Consider the following 23,351-nt stretch of genomic DNA (forward strand, 5'->3'; position numbering starts at 1 on the left):
GTTAGTAAAACTAAAGGAACTACTTAGTCTATTAACAACAAAAGTGAAACCTGAAAAAAAAAAAAAAACTAGTCAGAATGCTTGTCTACTATTCAGCAACTGTAAAGAGACACCTGCACTGTACACAGTGAACACCTTACACACTGAATCACGGGTTGAGAAATGGGCAGCCCACTAGCTCTGTAGGTGATTGCAAACCCCCTGAGTTACAGTAATGAATCTACCATGCCACCATATGAGTCATGACTGACCACAGACTAAATTCCTCATCCTTTAAACATGAATTTCTTCCAAAACATGCCTGTGAATTTAAACAATGCAACACTTTCCTCTGGATTACTTGACTATGCCTTCCCTTATATTATTTTATCACAGTGTTTTTTATGGTATTTTTGCAGTTTTCCCTTATTTTCTCATGGTTACACTATGTATTTACCATCACTTGCCCTGGTTTGCCATGCTTATTACCATACCTTGCTATTCTTTACAATACTTACCTATGCTTTATTGCTTTCATTATGCTTTATTACACTTTGCTTTGCTTTCACTAGGTTTAAAACATTTTATGCGTTGTACAATCACAGGTTGTACAATAACTTAATTGATGCAGCTGGCCTGTCCATAAGTTTGCAAGCATTCCATGCTCATTTAATGTGAAATAAGCAGGCCTTTAAAAACAACTCACCTCTTCTTAATATTATTTATTTCTTAGCAGATGCCCTTATTACAATTGTTACAAGATATCACATTATTTTTTACATAAAATTACATTTTTTTTTTTTACACATTATTTTTTACATAGTTACCCATTTATACAGTTGGGTTTTTACTGGAGCAATCTAGGTAAAGTACCTTGCTCAAGGGTACAGCAGCAGTGTCCCCCACCTGGGTTTAAACCCACGACCCTCTGGTCAAGTGTCCAGAGCTCTAACCACTACTCCACGCTGCTGCCTAACATATTCTTTGTTGTTTTCATGTATTACTGTTTTTCTAGACCTTCATCAGAAAAAATGGCGAGCCCATGATTTGTGTAGTGATAGGTCTATCATGTTATACTGATGACTTATTCGAAATGGCCTTAAGGTTCAAAATGACTTTGGATTTAAATAAACAGTATTTTTCTTTAAGGAAGAGTGGTTTCTGGTACAGTAACAAGGAAGGAAGCTCAAAGTACAATGAGTTATGTTTTCTTAAATTATACATGCATGATTGTGCGACACTGCAGCCTTAAGTTTTTGTTTGAGATGTTTTTGTTCTGTTCAGAACTTTCGGTGGGGGGGGGGGCAGGTTTACAAGAGCTCTTAAAGGGGGTTGCTGCTATAGTGTTGATATGCCCTCAGGATGGAGCATTTATCAATCCCCAAAGGCGACAGTCAACGGCTGAATCGGTATCTATTGTGATTTACCTTTACCTAAGCAGCTACACAATAGCAGTTGTAAAGTTTTACCATCCCTTGAAATTAGAATACCCAATTACAATAAACCAAGGCTGCACTTCTGCGTACATTATGTAGCCAATTAAAATGCGTTTTATTTCAACCTGGCTGCAATTTAATTATAATATAGCAGAAACTCAATGATTGGGCTTTCTTTTTTTTATTTACAGCTTAGTCAAATCTGATTTGCCAGCTTCGTTTCCTGTAAATTGATTTTATTCCCGTATTGTGTTTGGTTGCATCAATCAAACATGATTAAAACAGAAAGAATCGATAATGGGTTAGAGCGACGCTGCGTTTGTTGTGGTATGTTGGTTTAGGAATGGACTGTGAATATAGCTAAACTCCCTGCTGCGCAGCGAATGCTCTATTTCACTGTTTCTATATCTCAACCTCAGTCAAGCAAAGAGAAACTTTCCCGATCTCTGTGTCACACACACACACAACAAACATGCCGACCCTAATCAAGCTGCTTGTGGTTTTCCTACCGTTTCTTCTTTTCTCGGCTTCTTCACAGTGTAAGTAAACAAAATGCGCATGTGTATTTTACCTTTTTCATGATGGTTTCGTCACGCCGTTTAGCAAACTTAAATACATGATTTTCTTTTTGAACTGGGAAGCTACGACGTTTTTCAACACGCGTTAATTTGTTATACTATTATTTTTATGTTATTTATTTCTTTTTTTTGTAGTTGCATTATCTCCGAAAGAAGCTTCCCAGTTTCTGCGGAGACAGAGACGGGCATATCAGGTTTTCGAGGAAACAAAACAGGGCCATTTAGAGAGGGAATGTGTGGAAGAGCAGTGCAGCTGGGAAGAGGCCAGGGAGGTGTTCGAGAATAACCCAGAGACGGTAAGGATATCGTCTTTTATTTTTCTGTCATTGTAATTAAAGTTTTTTTTTAATTTTTTTTTCCCTCTTTCCATGTATGTTGGCTTGTTGTTGCGTCTGTCATTTGACAGGCCAACGCTATCACTTAATAAAAGAGGAATTACATTTACAAAGGTTATTAATTCAAGTATACAGAATGGTCATTAGTTTTGCACCATCATCTGCATTTAGTTTGATTCCTAACCAAAACGAAACTCCAATTTTAAGAGTTCAGTTATTTCTACCAAATAATTGGTTAGTATCTTTTCACTGACATGCAGCTACCAGGCAATTCCTGTCAGTGATTTTTATTTATTTATTTATTTTTTTGCGAGTTTTTGACTGGTGTCGAGCTTGAAATAATATTGAAATATTTGTTTTGTCCTTTCTCCTACAGCATACCAGCGTATATACTGTATTAAACTGTAATGAAATAAAAATATATATATTAAATTAATTAGTGTAGTAAAACCTGAATTAACCTCTGTGCTTGCTTATGATATCGGCGTCATTCCTATAAGAAATGAACTGTTGTGGTTTTGTTACTGGAGGTTAGGTGCAGGTGACCGCTTACTAGACGGCCGCTGTATGTATATACAATCCTCCCTTTTTGTTGTTTTAAATCTGAGCGATCCAAGATGACATCATACATTTAGGGTTGGCCACATGGATGTTAACCTTTACAGTAATGGATTTGGTTTATTTTGTGGTCAGACAGCTGATGTTTTCCATATCCGCACTGTATGCTAGCTGACTAGCTAGTGCAGGTGTGTGTGTCTGTGTCTTTTTTATTGCTGTATTTTCAAAATAAAAGAAAATTTACTTCTGAGATTTCTATTAATTTAAACATTGTTTAACCCCCAATCCGAGCTGATCCGCATTTCACCTGAACCCCCCAGAGTTGGGTGAAAAGACTCAGTTTCCATGCAATGCAAGTTTAACAGATGTTTCCCAGCAAGCCTAACGGCTCAGGTCAAATTCATTTGTTTACAAAACTGAAAGGATGGACGCTATTGCTTTGCTTTGCATACTCTAAACAATTCTAGAGCTTTTTGTTACCAAAAAACCACCCACAAAATTAAATATTTACACCCACTCACCACTTGATTGGTCAATGTTGTGATTGGCAGCCAATGTGGGTCGGCTGAATTGACATGGAAACACAATATCAGGGGTAGCAGGGTTTTCAACCTGGGTTGAGTGGTATATGGAAATTAGGTATTAGTGACCAGGGCAGGCCAGCTCTTTCAAAAGCCAGCAGATGTGGTAATTTTTCTTTTCATTGTCAACATGCTGACAACTTTGTTTCAAAGCTGTTTTCAAAATGTCTGCCCTAGTGCACTGGGGTTTGAGATCTAAAAAAAAAAAAATAGCAAGTGCGCTGGCTTTTCTGTTCCGTACCACATCATGGATCGTTATTGCTGTGTTATCTGTTTGTCAATGTGGGCAATCATCTTTACACTAACAGTGCACTAGAGCAGACATTTTGAAAAGAGCTTTGAAACAGACTTTAAAGTTATAAGTGTAAAAAGTTATCAGGATGTTAACAATGAAAAGAAAAATGACAGGTACGTTATTTAAATGGTTGTAGCAACATGTGGGGACGTGTAACTCTTATTTTTTATTGATAAATTGAAGAATTGATAAAGGCAAACTGGGAAGACAAATAAAAAATAAAAAAGGAGAAAAATGTTTGACAACAGGTTGATCACTTCATCCTCAGTTACAGAATGTCCACACAGATGACTGCTTCTAATACAATGGATAAACGATTACAGCCAACAAACTAATAGTCTTTTCTTGGTTTCTTCTGCAGGAATATTTTTACCCAAAGTATTTAGGTAAGTTTTGTATTAATTTATCAGCGCAGTAGACAAACTGCAAACTGTAAAAGCAGCTTGTTTTCATTAATTTTATTATAACGACAAGCAACAGAACTCATTTAATCTGTGTTTGCATATAGGGATATAGTGTAATAGCCTCCAGATTTGTGCAAGAGGACATTTTGGGGGAATAGTGAAATTGTGTATTATTACGATTACCTATATGCCTGACAATGTACTTGCACATGGTACTATTTTTATTTGTATTTCATTTTTTTTTTACATTTTTATCCCGGTGAAGATTGCATTCAGAAATTTGGACAACCACAAAACAGGAATCCTGATCTTGTAACTTGTGTACACAGTAAGTAGCTCTGATTTTATAATCAACCTGCTTCTGCAGGTGATCCTGATAGCTGACAGTTACTCTGTACCTTTACCCAGCAACAATCCTGCTGGTACAAATATAAGAATAATTCAAGTATTGTCTGGTGTGGCAGTAATCTATAGTACAATAAGTGTTTTTTTTTAAAATATTAAGGTTAATTCATGTTCAGTAAACATTGAAAGTACTTTTGCATATCCCCTGGAACAGGGTTACAATGGAGATCCGCTAGCATCTAACTTATAGTGACATGCTTCTTTTTCTAGCTTCCAAGTTGTTGGAATGCTTCTACATTTACATACAATTAAATCTACTGCATGCTAGCAAATGAAAAATGAATTGAAAGAAACCAATCACATGTACATTTAAAAATACAATTGGCTAGTGCAAAAACGTAGTGGCTTGAATGTTTAGCATCCAAAGTGTTTAAACCTTATATTGCCAAAGATGCTTCCCTAGTGACTAAACGAAACACAACCATGCGTATCACTTTTTATCATAAACATTCAGATTACAACTTATTACAAGGGTAACAAATCCTGTTCACACTAGCACAGTAATGTGTATGCACTATTGAACTGTGTGGCTTGTGAATCACTGTTTCCTACCATGTCCAGAAATTGAGAATTTAAAAACCCCTTTTCAGATATTCAATATCTGTCTTTATTCAGGAATCTCAACCTGTTGTGTTTGCTTTCTTGCATTCGCTTGTGAAACCCAGAATCGTCTTCCTCAGCTGTTAATAATCCAATAGTAACACAGCACCAGCAGCTGTCCAACTCTTTCTGAGTTCTGTTGCCTGTGTTTTCCATTAGAGCCAAAAACTGCCATCTGTTTCAGTACATCAAAAATATAAACTTTGCAAAAACAACTCTGCATTATTGCATAACAGTGCACAAGTAGGGTCTAGTTTGTGAAGTATGTGCGCTAGTCGGCTTTATAAGATTCAGTACAGTATTTGGCACTTGAATTGCAGTAGGAATCGATTTCGATTCAGGAATGTTATCGTGTTTATTGTACTGGGCTTGTGTTTTGTATTCCTGTCAACAGTAATTGATTATCTTGTTTCCTGACTGGTTCATGTGTTTTTTTTTTAAATGTGTTGTTTGGTGAAGATAACGATTTGTATCTTGAATGAATTCCAAGAAACAGTGGAAATGTATTATAGAATCATGAAAAGGATGTTTAGGCAGTTATGTTTTGCATGTTAGGTGGTCTCAACCATATGTTTACATTACAGACATCATAAAACCAAGAAAACACAATTTTCTGTGTAAAATACAGTGTGTTCCATTTGTATATGAAAGTATTTGGGTCAGAGTTTGCGCCAAGAATGAAGCAAAGTGATTTCCAAGAAGTTTCAAGGCTGCATGCCTCATTGACTCAATAGACTAATTGATTTAATGGCCAATTCACTTCATGAAATGTTCCAAAATGTTCTTGCATGTAACCACGTTGTTTTGTTATGGCACTCACATTACACCAAGATAGCCTTTGTTTTTCTAATATCCAGTTTTAACTAATGGATCAACATCATTTGCACTTTCTTCTATTCGATATTGCTTGCTATGAGACATATGGGGAAACCACAGCTCCAATACACTCTTCGGTTGTGTTTAACTCTACAGATATTCCTGATCAGTGTTCTCCTTCACCTTGCAATCTGGATGGGACTGTAAGATGTGAAGACAAACAGGGAGCCTTTACTTGTCATTGCTTCCCAGGTTGGACAGGGGATCGATGTCAAAAAGGTATAGTCTTGGCCAGCTTTGAAAGTATGTGTCTAATAAACCCTTTTTGATGTAAAGAAAACACTCCATGAGTAAGTAGCCTTGAAAAGCAACTAATGGCTTCTTGTTGTTTAGAATCACATTGTATATTGTTTTCTGTTTTAGTCATGATTTTTAAGTAAAGAAGCACTCATGCGGCCTCCATAGAGCTCTCAAGTATCTTGCTAATTACAGTTTGTATGCAAGAGTGTAACCATTAACCTGTCCCCCTGCAACACTGCCCCAAGTCGATGCAACAAATGCCAAATTTGTTCCACTGTATTTGGTATTTCTTACCGATACTGATGTATTTTTTACATCCACTTTGGGCAGTGTGTTGCAGGGGGACAGGTTTAACCCTTTGCAGTCCATTTATTCAGCGTGTCAGGCGCGTCAGATCCAATTTATTTTCACACGCGCAGTTTATTTTAGACACGCTGTTTAAAAGTTTTTTTTTTTTCACAGTAAAACGGGTTTAAAAGGCTCTCCGTATCAACAGGACACTCAGTACTGCATCTCCAGCCCCGCCCCACCCCTTGTTTGCTATATTTTTCACATACCTCTTCATAGTCGTGCATACCGATAAATCATCTCCTGATCACTTGTTTTATCACCAAACTCCTCAATAATCCAAGTCATTATTTTATTACTATAACATCTCAAAAAGCTATGCAAATGTCCATGATATTCTTTGAGTGCTGCTGGATGCAGAAGCAGCTATCTTGTTTGTTTATGTCCGTGTTATCTCTGTGCTGCCGGGGCTATGTGTATTGCTCAGATCCGCCCCTTTTTTTTTCGGCTCCTATCTGTCTCGCTCGGCATCTTTCTCTGCTTTTTCCGGACCTGTGTTTTACGTCTTTTTAATGACCGGAAAGGGAAAATTGTAATGCCGGACCTGGTCCGACATAGGACAGCAAAGGGTTAATGATTAAACACTTGGGTACCAGCTGTACTTGGAGAGAAGACATGTTTAAGAGCTTCCCTGAGGCTGCAGGAGTGCTTTAAACCAGAGTTTTAAAAATTTGCCAGGATGTAACGGATGAAACAGAAAACAACACACAAAGTGATTTTAAACAAGAAGAAAAAGAACACACAAATTGACTGTTTAGACTATCGGATTTAGAATTGTAATTTGTGTGTTTTTCCTTTCAGCAAAAAGAGATGTTTCTGTGGTCTTAGTACATGAAGTGCAGCCCAATTGCTTTAAAAGTTGCCAGATTTTACACAAGTTATCTATTAACATTGGGGGGGCAGTTTGTGTTCAAGCAAGAGCTTCCTGCACTACAGGTCAACCCTCTAACCACTGAGCCGATAACAAGTTACATTAAATAACTGCTTAAAACCGTTTATGAGAAAACGAAGTATAAGCTATCTAAGCTAGTCGTTGTGTCTAAAGCATTTCGGTTTGGAAAGGAAAGGGGACACGCATGCTTTAATTCCAGCAGGGGTTTCAGAGCCCAAAACTTGGACTTCTCTTCAGATGTTTTCAGCAACTTTGTCAGTGCAACATTAATCAAGTCATCAGCAAACCCAAAAGAGCACAGTTTTCCTTCTACTAAGCCAATACAAAAAAAAATGTTGAGGTCGTTCTGCAGAAAAGTAACAACTCTTAATTCTGACCGGTGTATTTTATACATAATCTCATACTGTTTAAAATGCTGCTAGAAATGTCCAGAAATCTCTTAAAACAATAATTCCTGTATGTAGATTTTGATGCAATTCAGAAAAAATTCATGAATTTATTTTGTCACTCCTTTTGACGGTCTCTATTTAATAGATATAAATGAATGCGATAAGACAAATGGAGGCTGCAATCACATTTGTTCAAACAAGTGGGGAGGTTATACATGCTCATGCCGTTCCGGATATTCCCTTGCTGATAAGCACACTTGTACTGGTGAGTACAGCATGTCCATGCTTCTGTTCATTTGTGACAAATGCAGTTTCAACATACTTGCATACAATGAAAAGATTGGACTTATTCTGACCTGTAACAAAGCTGAATTTAATTTTGAAAATTTAAGAGCTGATTAACCCCAGCTAGGTATGAACAGCAGAATTTTACTGTCTGGAAAACCATTTATACAATTGTGATGAAACTTGGTACAGACATTCTTTAATACACGTTGTTGGGGGTGGGGATCTGGGAATCTATGGAAGAATCTGTCTAGCCTGCCATCCATGCATGAACATATGGTGGGTGTTTGAGTTGTTCATTAACAATCAATGTCATTCTCATTTCGACCCTTCCAGTGTTTTGTTTTGTTCAATATTTTGCTCAAATCCCTTTTATAAAGTGATCCAAAATGCAAAACATTCAAAACTAAATGCTTTTACCATGATGATCAGTGGTGCTACTTCAAATCTGGTTGACTGTATTGAAGATGGTAAACAAAAAAAAGTGCTAACTTAAATACCAAATGTTTCTTTGTATTTTTTTTTATTATTATTATTATTATCTGAAAACATATTTTAACAAGCAAGAACACGTCTGTTGCATGTGATTCCCAGTGTCTTATTTTCAGACTTGTGCTATGTATGTTGAAATATAAATGTGAACATGCCCACTCAAGCACTGCTCTGTACTGCCCAACATGTCTCCACTGCTGATGTAATGAGTATTATGCCTTATTTGAATCATTTACAGTAATGGTTTCAGAAACCTATTGAAGATAGGTGATCTGAAGGTTTTTTATATTGGTAATATAGTATGCCAGATGAAAACAGGTCATTAGACAAGTGTTTCAGTGTCGTTTGTCTACCAGGATTATAACTTTCTTTTAGTTTTATTCAGAAATAAGGGTGTATGTTATGTGATCTGTAGATCAAGGAGACAACAAATTAATCCTGTAGACACCTATACATTGAAACGTAACGGTGAATTCCTTTTTTCAGATGTCGACGAATGCACAGTGAATCCAGATGTCTGCGGAAATGCCCGATGCCTAAATTCAGTTGGATCTTTTGAATGCCTTTGTGATGGAGGGTACTTCTATGATAACATAACAAAGTCTTGCCTTGGTAAGTATTTTCTTATTAAAAATAAAACTATGTTAAGCCAGCATACTCATACAAATACTGCTGACTGATAGGTTTTCACCATCCTTCTAACGAAGGTCCTGGAGAATGATTGTACTTGCTGTACAAGTACCCCTAAAGCTGCTTTGCATTCCTTTGAAAGAACAGAAGAAACAGTCTAAGAATGAAGCTCTAGCATGGGCTAGATGTAGCATTACTACAGCTGAGAAACGTCGTAGCATACCGTGCTGATCGTGCAGTGCAGCTTGAAGTTTAAAACCAATACTGCCTTGTTTCTTGATTTAGATTTTTTTTAAGGTATGAAAATTGTAACAAAAAAAATAAATTGGAAAATCTAGATTCTTGGGGTACTTGTTCAAGTCAGCTGTGCATTTTCTTAACGGCACAAGTGTTTTCTGGTTGTAGATGTTGACGAATGTGAATCAAAGTCATGTGCAGGGTCCTGTGTGAATACTCTAGGAAGTTATCAGTGCTACTGCAATGGGAGGAATGGATTGAAACTAGCTGCAGATCTGACCAGCTGTGAGGTAATTTAACCCTTCCTGTCATCTAAAGTGCATCTATATTTCTGCAAAAAAAACAACCTAATGCCTCACAGCTAGCTGTATATATTTAGTCCTGTTCACAAAACTAGATCTAAATTACTTTTTCATAAATAAAAAATGTTTGGTTTGCATGAAACTTATAGAAGCCAGCAACAGAGAACAGAAAAGTTAATGGGTATCAAACTTAATTTAATTAGTCAAAACTTTAAAAACTCTTTGAGTTAAAGCTGTGTGTAATTCCCAGAATGCTACGTTAAAAAAGCTTCTAAGCTTCTAGGTCGTCTTAATAAAATGCAGAGATATACATTGCTTGTGTGGGAGGACAGATTGGTTTTGCGCAAATATGTGCTGCGGTTTTGTGATAAGCTGCTTTTGGCTGTTTGGAGTCCAGGCTGCCAAACTCCCTTTTCCTTCCTAGGAAGCATGTGTTACAAAAAGCTTTTACTGCTCATAGCTCAAGTAGTATTTACCAAACCATTAATCAAAAAAAAAAAAATTATATATATATATATATATAATGTCAAAATGATGGGCTTTAGTACCACAAATACATGTCTCACAAAAGAGGACGGTTACAAAAGAAATCTCGAAGCTGTGGCTTCCAATGTTATTAAAGTACTACAGTGGTATTTAGTATTATACCATCTTGTTAACAATGAACTGAATTTGTGGCCTTTTAATCACAGTATAATGAGGACGAAGTAAGCAGTATGACAAAGTGTAATAAAGCATAGGGAAGCACTGTAAAGCACAATATGGTAAAACATATTAAATAATATGGTAAATGCATAGTATAACCATGGGAAAGCATGGGAAAAGTGAAAAATACTGTGGTAAACTTTTATAAGGGGGGTACAGTATAAATATTATGGTACAGCTGAAACCAGTGCAGTCAGTGCTTTCTTTCTTTCTTTCTTTCTTTCTTTCTTTCTTTCTTTCTTTTCATAGAGCATAGAGCCTTGCGTCTCTCTAAACACACGGAGAAGTGTTAAATCCCTCTACCTGGGAAGGATGTTTAGTGGTGCTCCTGTGATACGGCTACGTTTTAGAAGAAAGCAACACATTGGGTGAGAAGACAGTACTGTGTAATACAATTTCAGCAGTATCATATACATGTACAATACACTTCTCAGCTTTAATAAAGTTTAACACTTGAACCGCCGAGATTTCGGACTACATATAGCCGCCGCACCCGCAAAATGTGCGGCTCCATTTTAAAAAGGCTTCGATGTGAAAATGAAAAACAAACAACTGGATACAACTTAATATTTTTATTTATGAACATCATACATAACATTTTCAGAGCAGAAACGCCGGATTTACATTGAAAATTAAACTTTTTTCTTATTTTTTTCAGAAAGAGCACATATACGTAAACATGAAAAACTGTACTAAAATAAACTTTACGCAATAAACTTCTGTGTAAACAGGTGTAGAAAGCTGTATGCACATATACAATTATAAAACATAAATAACTAGTTATAAAAATAGCATAAAACAAAAATATAACATAACTTATGCAACGTGAAAGCGCTTTGAGTGAAACTGAGTTCAAAGGCTGTCTGTCTGTTCAGAGTTCTATTACAGCTAAGTACAATCTACACAGAAAACACGCTTTTCAACTGTACAAGTGCATTTGCCACACACTTGCCTTTTCACAACGGGCGCAGACATCAAAAGTTCTGTTTTTATTGCATTTAGCAACCTGGCATTGTCTCTTATTCCGTGTGCCAGCCGGCTTTCATGTCTCTTATCAAAATGTTTCTGCCGTAGCTCCAGGGCCAGCTGCAAAATGATGTCCCTCTGAGTGATTGTGTTGCCAGTGCACTCCTTGTACAAAACCAAAGCGTTGATGGCTGCCAGGTCCAAAACATTATAAAAAACAGCCACAGGCCACCTGCGAGTACCACCTTTGACAGAATACAGCTGTGCCATTTGATCCAGTATATCCACACTGTACTTCGTTTTGTTGTAAAATGCAACAGTCTCTGGCTATCGTTTAGCATCAGTTCCGATGGTCACTGATCTGTGCAGAGCTTAGAATATGCACTTTTTATTTTTATTTTTTGCACCGTCACACTCAGGGTGGCACAGTCATTCTGCCTGAGAAATGTAGTGTAAATAATAATATATGATGTGTAGAATGACTTTCATCAGTGTTTCAAGCACTCAACAGTATTATAATACGTTATTTCACAATGAAGTTGATTTTATTACAAAGCCCAGACTAAATTGTCATGCACGAAATATTCACATACACGGAGATATTTAAATTTGAATTGCAAAAGCCGTTCAAAACTGAATTCCAGCTTCTACTTGATTTGTGTACATAGATGTGTAAAGTTTGATTATTTTTTTTTTTCCCCAATGTGAATGGGGCATATGTGGAACTATAAAGAAAACAACAGTAAATAGGTAATATGATCACTTTTAGGACCAAGAATTAGGGACACAAGACCCATTAACATCACCTCTAGGAGGGACCTGAGTTTGCACACATTGTTATCTTTGATTTGGCACTCAGATGACTTTTTTTAACCATGCCTTCATGAGTAGCAGAGCAAATGGGGGGGGAAAAAAAGGCCAAATGTTGTCCCAGTACAGTTTGAATAGACAGGCTTTATGTGGTTCATAATGCAAGTGGAAGGGTTTATGGTTTTCCACTGTCTCTGTTTACATTATAAACATAGCACTATGCCTGTGGAGCCAGTTCCTTTTCCATAAATAAAAACCTGACCCAGGTATTTTATTTAATTTAGTTTCACAGCAGAATTTGACTTCAGGACGTTTGATCCGGAGGGCGTCATCTTCTTCACTGGCGGCCATCTGAACAGCTCTTGGATCGTGCTGGCAATCAACCAAGGCAAGCTGGAGCTGCAGCTGAAATACGGAGAGATCAGGAGAGTGACCAGCAGCGGGCCACTTGTGAACAACGGGCTGTGGCACAGGGTAATTATCCACTCTGTTCAGTGCTATAAGAAAGCAGTAACACGCGGCACCATGGTGTTTAAATATAGTGCTCTTCAGCACGAGTGCAGTTAAACAGCCTAGGCCTGTGGATATGGGACCATATAGGAACACCCTGGAGTGTGTTATTGGGGTTATAAAATGGATTGGATATGTGATTATCCCAAAATGAATCACAAGTAATATCTCTTTGTTCTGCTAAAATACATGTGTTACACTGCAAATGAGAGGTGGTATGCTATTTTTTTGTTTGTTGTGAATTTCAATGCAAGTTTGTACAAGCATGAGTTAAACTTTTGCATTTGGCAATCTACAGTACTATTGAGTTTTCCAGCGTGTGATTTGATGGACACTTTTTTTTTTTTTTTTATCTTTCTCATTAGATATCTGTTGAAGAACAGGGCAGGAATTTGATTATTAAAATTAACAGAGAAGCAGTTATGAAGATTGCTGTAAACGGAGACCTTTTCACTCTCAAAAAAGGGTTACATGAGCTCAATCTTACTGTGGGAGGAGTGCCTTTCAAAGGGGAGGAACTTGTTAACCCAGTAAGTGATTTTGTGCCTCTTGGTGTTTTGAATGCCCCCAGTGATACCACTCGCTTGAATTTGTCGAGTCATCATGCGTTTACAGGGAAGGAAATAAGACACTGATTGCATAGCGGTTTGATCCATTCCTGGTTGTACTATGAGTTTAATTAGACCTACCCGAACTTACCTATACACTATGGATAATCAAGGTTGTATTAAAACCTGGTGGGTGACACTGCTATGCAACTATATTTTAGTAAATAATCTGAAATACGCAGTAATCAACCAAAACAGTTATACATTTCTGAAAATCATAAATTGTTGACTAACTTGGTGCTTCATTGTTAGTTTAATATACTAAATTCCTTGAGGAACAGTACACATATTATTTTTTTTATTGTATAAAAGGTGGTACAATGGATGGCACAGCATACTGCTAAATATGCAGGTAATGTACAATTATGCAGTACAGAAAGTATAACAACAAAATGACATTTTTGTTCTGTTAACACATTTGTTTAAATATTTAGTGTAACTGGCCCTGACTAAAACAAAACAAAAAAAAATGTTACTGCTCATGGAAGAATGAACGATTCAATGCATTCCTGCTGATAGTGTGCGGAGAAGCTTATAGGCAACAGATTCCCAGAATGAGCCATTTGATTCCAGTACTGTTTTAATCCTAAAAGAATCCTTTAATCGCCTGATTGAAAAAGCAGCTTTCACTTTGTTAGCATGCAGCCGTTTTTATTTTTTATTTTGACCTTATCTGCTTTTAAAACAGCAAATGTAAAGAAAGTGAATTGTCGTCTGCTTATAATGAACTTTACAGTAATCCACAGTCAGCACTGTGAGCCAAGGAGTGTTAGTCATGCCGGTGTTTTGTAGGGGTGTGGAAGGCACTGACCAGATCAGACAAGCAGACACAATGGGCCACAATCTAAAAACATTTTTGCACCAAATCCAGCAGTGTGATTTATATAACTAATAAAGAAACAACTTAAAACTACTTGCAAGCCCCTAAATTTAAATGTTTTGTTTTTGGTTGCAAAAGGCTAATGATGATTTGGAGTAAAACGCTTTGAGAATGTAGCCCAGTGTTTCTGTGTGATTTAATTTAGTTCATGACTAGAAAGTTAAGATATAATACCTTAAATGTTATCCAGTGGAAGGTTACAGAGTACGTATTTTTCAAGTCACAACCGTTCACTAGTAAAGCTGTTTTCGTTTTGTTTTTTGTAGTTAAATCCTCGCCTTGACGGCTGCATTAGGGACTGGAGGTGGCTGAATGGGGAAGACACATCCATCCAGGAAACCATTAAGTTTAATGAGAAGATGCAGTGCTTCTCTGTCACAGGAAGCGGCTCATTCTACCCTGGGAATGGATTTGCACTGTTGAATGTTAGTTATAGTAAGTGTCTCAACTAAAGAAGTGTGTTTAAAAGGGAGAACAAGTGGTATAGTGTACCAACTAAGTTAGTTTACAGTTAAAACACTATCCAAGTGTCGTTCAAAAATAGCATGTCAAGAAATGCTGGTTAGAGGGTGTGTAAGGATGATTTACTTCATGTTTATTCAGAACATTTTTCATATACACACAAATGTTGTGCACATGCAGTATTCATATAATGTTGCAATGATTCAGAAATTCGTACTGCACTCTTGTTAATACATGTTTATTTTTCAAGTTTAAATATTGACCAGTCTAATACCCCTCATTTGAAAAGGGCAGATACCATACAGGACAGAAGAGCCATTCAAACTGAGCTGATGATGGCATTCATTTCTTTCGCAGTAGTCATTCCTGTTTGTAAATTGACTATGCAACACTTGGGTGTAAAAATGATCGCGTACACATATCACCTCCACAATGCCTGACTGGCACATGTATAGTAAGGCTGTATATTTCAAGTAATAGATTAAACCTATTATATATTTTCAATGCAAAAGTAGGCTTGTTTTGCTATTTAGTCATTTGTTTTTACTTTTGTATGTGTTTGAAGTTTTGCATTCATTTTCCCATATGGTATTCAGATACAGTTTTTCAGTGTATCAGGGAACTTGAATCTTTTTTACAGCCTTAATGTATAAGTACTGTGTCTATGTTTGGAACTGCAACTCTGGCTGTGTGATAGAAGAGTTTGGTAATAGTTTATCTTTGCAGCAACATGTACAAAGCAGTAAGCAAGTACAGCTTTATTGAATTTATTTAAATATCTCTTGTGGTTTTGTTTGGCTCAGGTGATCCTAACGGAGATTGGGCTGTGAATGTGTTCATGAATATCCGTCCATCAGCAAGTCCAGGTGTGCTGTTTGCTCTGGTCAGCGGGGAAGGCATCCCGCTGTCCCTCGCGCTCACGGACTACCATCCTGCAAAGAAAGTCAGAGCACAGGTAACCAGACCTCCTCGCCCTCGGCATCAAAATCTAAATAGTGCTTGTTCAGCATTTTATTATACCTTGCTGTGCTCGTTTTCCAAAAACAACTACAAAGAAATACATGCAGTACATCACACACGCTTTTGTGTAAATGGGCATTACTGACATATATTCTGCAATATATAAAATCTGTAAAACATTTGCAATTCAACAACCTTTTCTAACTTCATTTTTTCATTAGGAAGATTAAATCCTGTTTGGTAGTTGTGCTATATATATATATACGAGACCACGTTATCTGCGTTTTGCCTTATAACAAATATTGGCATTTTTGTTCCCAAAATGATTTACAATCACAAGCCAAAGTAACATATATAAACTGCTATTCCACCAATTCAAAGTTTACACCACTCTTATTTAAATTTCCTTTAAAAAATAAATAATAATACTAATAATCCAAAAAATAACACATACTTGTTTTGTAACATTAACGGAAAGTTTTCACTTTTCGGGGGAAAAAAAAAAGCAGATTACAGCGTTTAAATGCAGCAAAACAAAATCAGTGTTGTAGAGAGAGATTTTCTTTCTCTTTTTAAGTGTTTTTTTTTTAGTGCTGTTAATTGTTTTGTTTTTTGTTTGTTTTTTATAAGCAATTTATTCTAGCATAATTCACAATAGCATCTCCAGGATTACAGTACCAGTCGGCATTCAAGTCTTGTGTTTCTAGCCAACACAAGGTAGTCATTTTGAAATCTAAAGACGCTAAATAACTAGTTATTATTAATTTATACTTAAACGCGTGAAGAGCAGCAAAATAACTGCCAAGCACATCCTATAACTATTATGAACTGTTTTTCATTTACAAAAAAATATATATAAATAAAGTAACTTACAGTCATTTGTTCCTCAAAATTTTGTAGCTGGATTTCACTATACAAGAATGTTGTCCGATTCGTAAAGGAAAACAAATATTAGTGCAAAGATATTTTAAATGCTTAAAATGCATCCAAAAACTATTAATTATTTACTAAAAAAGCAAATAAAGTAATTAAAAGCTACTGTATTCTACAATTTTTGGTAGTTTGATCTTAATAAAGTCCGATTCAAAGAGAGAGTAAAAAAATAAAATAAATGTCACTGCAATTGGTAGTTTAAAGTTTCAAAACGATTCCCTCCAACAGTGTTTTCATTTGGAAAAAAATGCAGCTTTGTGATCGGCAGATTTTATTTCCCCACCTATGGAAACCGTCACGTGCCTCTTCTGAAACGTGACAGATGGTGTGCCTCTTCTGAAAGCGTTGCAGCCACCCAATGCTTGCTTTAAAATCGGGTGGACCTCCTGACTCCCTGTTAAATTTCTCTGCCTGTGCTCGCAATATTATGCCAGAGATCAGGACTCCCTGTTGACGTTCCTGCAGGAACCAATGAATAAAGCATCGTCTAATTCACTGTCTTTAGTGCAGCAATTTTTTTTCCATGAGTAGGCCTCTTTGGAGTCCGTTTGCTCAAGAAAACCTCTTAGTTTTTCTTCCTCTTTTAGCCATCCACCCAATGTAGATTCTGAAACATTTATATCTTTAGAAACTGCTGCTTGAGTTTCACCTTTTGTCACTCTGTCCACTGCATTGAGTTTCATTTTAACAGAGAACGACTTTCGTTTTTTGCAGTCTGCCATGTTTCTTACAGTTTAGTTGGAACGTTCACCAGACGTTTGTGAGTCAGATTGCATTATGGGGGAAATGGGAGCCACAACCTTACCGTGTTATAACCGATTCCACACTATAACAGTGCACGTTATAACGAGTGAGCACTGTATATAATATTTAATTGTCCTACCCTTACTTTCACTAAGCTTAGCTGTAACCTTAAAGGGAATGAAGTGATATATTCAGGAGAACCTAGCATTTGGCTGTGCATTTTCTGACATGATATATTGAGGGTCAGACAAGATGAGGACAGCAGTTACTGAGATCCTCTTTAGAGCTGTGGCTATATTACACTGATTAACGGGGCACTTGATCTCTGTATGCATTTCCATTGTGAGTAATTGTGGTGACGAGAGGAACATTTGGCCTTGAGGCGAGTTCTGTAACCCCTTTTATTCTCCTTTGTTCAGCATGTGGTGCTGGCGGTGGGTGATGTAATTGTGTCCAGCGTTGGGGTGGCGGTGTGCGACGCTGACACCCACTCAGTCAGCATCACAGTCAGGAAGGACCTGATATCCCTGGAGGTGGATGGGATGGCAGGACAGAGCGAATTCAACTCGCCTGAGCTGGAGCAGCACATCACAAACCTGGGCATAGATCTACAAGGACCTGTCGACACTTATTTGGGAGGTGTTCCAGGTAATCAGGAAGCAACTGTTTTATTTATTGAATTTAGCTTGGGCCTAAAGGTTACATCTTTGGGCGAATGCATAAAATACCTTGGGCCAGATTATCAAGGTCTTTGCACTGAAGTTCAACGGTTGGTTTCATAGACCCTGATTGGTACTAATTTTGGATTACCTTACCTTAAATAATATTACATAGTCCAGGATTAGAGCTAATCAGGGTCTGTGGAACCAGTCACTAATGTTACTTGTGACAAATAACAGCACTCTGCATAAAAGTAGCCTGATTTGTTTATTTCTTGCTTGTAACATTAATGAGTTTCACTTTACTTTCTCAAAGAACAATGCAAAAAGCATTCTGGTCTATGTTCTTGAAAAAAATCTGTATCCTCAAGTAGGGCCTATGAAATCCGCGTTGTGGAAAACACGGACGGAATCGCATAAAAAAACAGAATTAGGCACCCGAGGACATTACCACAAAATCAGTTTAAACAAACAAACAAAATATATATGTATATATTTTAAAAATGACATGCTTCAAGAAACACACGTCATGGGAACGCATGAAAAAACTATTTTTGCACCTCTCAGCCACCATACACGACTGTGATTTTAACTAAAAAAGCACTGCCTCTCGTGCCACTTCACTTGCTAGCTACCGTTATCACTTGGGCAGTGCTTAATTTGTAAAGAAAGAGATGCCGGGGCGCAAGCAATGACAATAATACCATTCTTAAGAACCGCACATTCAAAATCATAACACGTTTATTTGAAAGAGTATTCTATGTACTAGTGTACTAGATGTTTACATTCATGTATTCTACATCATATGCAAAATAGTAATACATGCAGAGCAATTAATTAAAGGCAACCGCAGGACAAATTAATCAAAATCAAATAAATAAAATAAAAAAAAAATGGTTTAAAAAAACAAACAAATTAAAAGGCATTCAGAGGATTCCAGAAGGACGACATTGAGTTAAAATAAATAAATAAATAAATACGCACCCCAACTCTATTAATTAAATTATATTCATTGAAAGGCAAGAGAGAACCAGATTGTTATTTTTTGTTGTTTTGGTTTAATATAATATAGCAGGCAAATGTTCTTATTGAAGTAGGCTACAATAATTTGTTTTCATTAAAAAGTTGTTGTTCTTTGTTGAAATTAATTAAACCAAGTAGTGTAAGAAGTTGCTTGTATCGTTCATGTTTTTCAAATCAAGTAAGCTTATTTGTGTCTAAAAAACGACAATAGAGTTGCAGCCAGTGTCATCTTACTTAAAGGCACTCAAGCAGAAATCATAAAGTAATTTTAAAGTAGGCTACAAACGTGGCAGCGGACTGTCTCTTTAGTGTGCACGCTGGAACTAGCAGACTTAATGCAACTGTTGAGAATTAGAAAAATAATGCATTCTATGAGATTTTTAACTAGAGGTACCGGGTGCTATGCCCCGGCACAAATTTAAGCACTGCACTTAATTTGCTGCATTTTCTTTCTCCAAAGTTGTGAGGGAGCTATTACTAAGTGCCTTTTTATTAAATTAGAATAAATCAAAATATTTAAGCTTTTATTTACATTGTTTATCATTAGTTATTAATGAAAACATTAAATCTATTTTGAAATGTTATAGTTACAGCTGGTGTTAAAGAAAAACTACTAAAAAAAAAACCCTACATTTTTTATTTGTTTTTTAATTTACAGTGTTCCTAGTTTGTTTCTATTACATTGTGCCAGTTTGTACCCTTTTTTTTCTGAAAGCACTTTGATTTAAAACCAGGGTTGTTTTTTTTGTCATGTTTTCATGCATTTCTTCTAGCTTCATCATTGCTTTCAATGTATCAAACACTTGTGGTTATAAAAAACTAACTAACTAACTAACAAATGACAGATTTTTAAAACCGAAAAATCCCAAATCAGGAAAAAATAAATCCGAAAATTCAAAATAATAAAACGGGCTTCATAGGGCCCTACTTAACTAGTATGTTTTAAATATGAATTGATTTGTGTGTTATGTTGGTTTCTGCAACACCCTTAAACTCAAGAAACACTTGTGGGGAGAAACAGATTATATTACCATGTTTTTTATGAAAGGTTTTACAAAATCACTTTGATCATTCCTGAACCACACATGAGTAATGTTGTTTAAACAACAGCAGATCATAATGACACTGCCCTTAACTCCCTGTGCTGTTTACCCTCCTGGGTGATTTAGTAACCCATCTTATTCACTAAATAAAAACACAGTGAAGTAGCAGGCCCCCTGTGTGTTAGTGAATACATACAAAACTGCAACAAGAAGTTTATGAAAGAACAAAAATACAATTATTTAGTCTAGAAACTACTGTCTTATGATTTTGCCGTCTGATGTTTCAGCCAGTGATTTCAAGGCCAGTTCCCCTCGCAAATTCTTTGTATAACCACAAGGGAATGTGTAGAGAGTGCCAAGTAAAAATAGAATAATACTGATGTGGATCGTGCCTGACAGAGAACTGAGCATACTGTAGTTTCAACATACAGCAGAGAATCATACTTACTGTCAATCGTAAATTGCACACAATTCTTTACAATATTTTAGACTTCTTTACACAAGTTTCAGTTGAAACATGATTCACTATTACACTTTCACACAATGTGGAGCATATGTTAAACAAATGTTATATTTTTGTGAACCAATGAGTGTGTACGTATTGAGGCTTCCCTTCTCATACCTATTTCCCGATATCCCTGTTGATGCTACCACAGTCCCAGCGAGGATTCAACGGTAGAGGCAGGGCCATGCACATGTCACAATTTAGGGGAAAACAAAAACAATAGTCCAATTAAAAAAAAAATATATATATTTAAAAATTGATACTGAACCAATGAGTGCATACATATTAAGGTGTCTCTTCTCATGTCTATTCGCAGATGTCCCAGTTTCTTCTACCACAATCTCTGCATTCTACAGAGGCTGCATGGACGTGCACATCAATGGAGAAGAAGTGGACCTGGATGAAGCTTTCCTGAAGCACAACGACATCCAATCACATTCCTGCCCTCCAGCTGAGAGTGGTCAAATCCTATAGAACCAGACCTTTCCTTTTCTGAGCGTGCTTTTATTTCTTTATAGTTACTAGGTAATATTTTGCTTACGTCACATCATGTACGTCTTCACTGGAGCAATGCACTGTGTCGTAGGAGCTACTGATATTTAAACCTGCCATTTGCAAAAGGGTTTTTTTTTGTTTGTTTGTTTGATTCTCTGTGCAGAGCATGTGTAATATAGGTGTAAATAAATCTGAATGCTTGACTGTAATTGTTTTAGAATCATGCATGTGAATATAGGGTACTGTGAGCACTAATATAGGTGATTTCAAGGTTAGCAGTACAAGTTCAAACCAAGGACAGTCCCTCAGCAGAGTTCTGATCAGTGGTTCTCTTCCCCAGTCCTCCAGTACCACAAATAGTCCAAGTATTAGTTTGAACCTATTCCCTTTGTATGTGCCTGTATGCATATGCCACATTTATGTATGTATCTAGAAAACAGTTTATCTAATGGTGATGAATCGGAAATATACCATAAGGTGTAAGTACTGTATGCATGTCACAGTTTAAATAGTTTTATCTAGAGAACCGCCTATCCAATTGTGATGAAACTCAGGATATTCTATCATTTTTACATACTGTGGATGTGGTTCTCAGTAATCTACTTTTTATTGATACTGGCACTGTAGCTCTGCATGTGGTGATGGCAAACCTCAGAAAGATTACAGAAAGGGGTGAGAAAAGGAGGGGTTCAAATGAAATGTGTAGCCCTGTACCGTATATGTGCTGTAAGGCACTAACCAGTTTACATCAGGTACCTGTGTGCGGGTAGACGCAACATCCTTGACTGGTGGAGGAGCTTTAGAAAACCAGTGACACACGAAGACCAGATCTGGACTTTAACTAGCAGACTGCTGCCCAAAAATGTTCAGTAAAACTGATGAACCACAAGGAGTACAGTTATGATAATATTTAGATGCGTTAGAATCAACATTTTGCCTGTGTTCAGTAATATTCTCTTGTGCTGTAAGCCAACTGTATACAGTACCTTTTTAGTTTCAAAATGTTGCATCTGGGTTTTTTTGTGTGTGTGTAATTATTATTATTTTTTTAATCATGTATATTTTTTATTAACTATTTTGCATTTTCTTACTGTAATATTCCCTAAGTGGTTTTTTGGTTATTGGGAAATGTATTGTATGTTTTAACCGATATACAAGATATTGAACATAATTGTTATCAAAAATAAAATAACATAAAATTGTGGGGTTTTTTTTGTATTTTTACCTCTTACCGGTACCGGTGCTTATTTCAATTTTTATTTGGGAATTTCTCTCATAGGAATTGCAAGATTTATAGAGCAGTTAACTGTCATATATATATATATACACACAGTGCCGTGAAAAAGTATTTGCCACCCTGTCTGATTTTCTGCATTTTTGCATATTTGTGACACTGAATGTTATCAGATCTTCAACCAAAACCTAATATTAGATAAAAGGGACCCTGAGTGAACAAATAACACAAAAATGTGATACATATTTAATTTATTTATTAAAGAAAGTTATGCAACACCCAATGCCCCCGTGTGAAAAAGTAATCACCGCCTTAGACTCAATAACTGGTTACGCCACCTTTAGGAGCAATAACTGCAACCAAACGCTTCCTGTAGTTTTTGATTAGTCTCTCACAGCGCCATGGAAGAATTTTGGCCCACTCCTCCATACAGAACTGGTTCAACTCAGTGACATTTGCGGGTTTTCGAGCATGAACTGCTTGTTTCAAGTCCTGCCACAACATCTCAATGGGGTTTAGGTGTGGACTTTGACTAGGCCATTCCAAAACTTTAAATTTCTTGTTCTTCAACCATTCTGATGTAGACTTGCTTGTGTGTTTGGGATCATTGTCTTGCTGCATGACCCAGCTGCACTTCAGCTCACGGACGGATGGCCTGACATTCTCCTGTAGAATTCTCTGACACAGAGCAGAATTCATGGTTCCTTCAATGATGGCAAGGCGTCCAGATCCTGATGCAGCAAAGCATCCCCAAACCATGACACTACCACTACCATGCTTGACTGTTGGTATGAGGTTCTTACTGTGGAATGCAGTGTTTGGTTTTCGCCAGACGTAACGGGGCCCATGTCGGCCAAAAAGTTCCACTTTTGACTCATCTGTCCATAGAACATTGTTCCAGAACTCTTGAGGATCATCCAGGTGCTTTTTGGCAAACTTGAGACGAGCGTTC

General features: G+C 36.8%; 1 protein-coding gene across 1 annotated transcript; it reads left to right on the forward strand.

Moving 5' to 3' along the window:
• The first annotated feature begins 1,391 nt into the window (after nt 1-1,391).
• On the forward strand, nt 1,392-22,367 carry LOC117406370 (growth arrest-specific protein 6-like). The gene is made up of 15 exons (XM_034010347.3): nt 1,392-1,954; nt 2,129-2,289; nt 4,124-4,148; nt 4,432-4,494; nt 6,144-6,266; nt 8,062-8,181; nt 9,180-9,305; nt 9,729-9,850; nt 10,817-10,935; nt 12,628-12,817; nt 13,219-13,383; nt 14,608-14,776; nt 15,607-15,758; nt 17,860-18,088; nt 20,987-22,367. Exons 1-15 carry the CDS (start codon nt 1,888-1,890, stop codon nt 21,142-21,144), a joined length of 1,989 nt encoding a protein of 662 aa, XP_033866238.2. The 5' UTR covers nt 1,392-1,887; the 3' UTR covers nt 21,145-22,367.
• The last annotated feature ends 984 nt before the right edge of the window (nt 22,368-23,351 follow it).

Source organism: Acipenser ruthenus, chromosome 9, assembly GCF_902713425.1.
Source record: "Acipenser ruthenus chromosome 9, fAciRut3.2 maternal haplotype, whole genome shotgun sequence".
Lineage (NCBI taxonomy): Eukaryota > Metazoa > Chordata > Actinopteri > Acipenseriformes > Acipenseridae > Acipenser > Acipenser ruthenus.

What these genes read in the sequence shown, in the direction of transcription:
- LOC117406370 (XM_034010347.3), top strand. Translation starts at nt 1,888, where the DNA reads ATGCCGACCCTAATCAAGCTGCTTGTGGTTTTCCTACCGTTTCTTCTT. An exon ending in TTTCTCGGCTTCTTCACAGT is followed by an intron (nt 1,955 to 2,128) that starts GTAAGTAAACAA and finishes TTTTTTTTGTAG; the next exon opens with TTGCATTATCTCCGAAAGAA. An exon ending in GGGAGGAACTTGTTAACCCA is followed by an intron (nt 13,384 to 14,607) that starts GTAAGTGATTTT and finishes TGTTTTTTGTAG; the next exon opens with TTAAATCCTCGCCTTGACGG.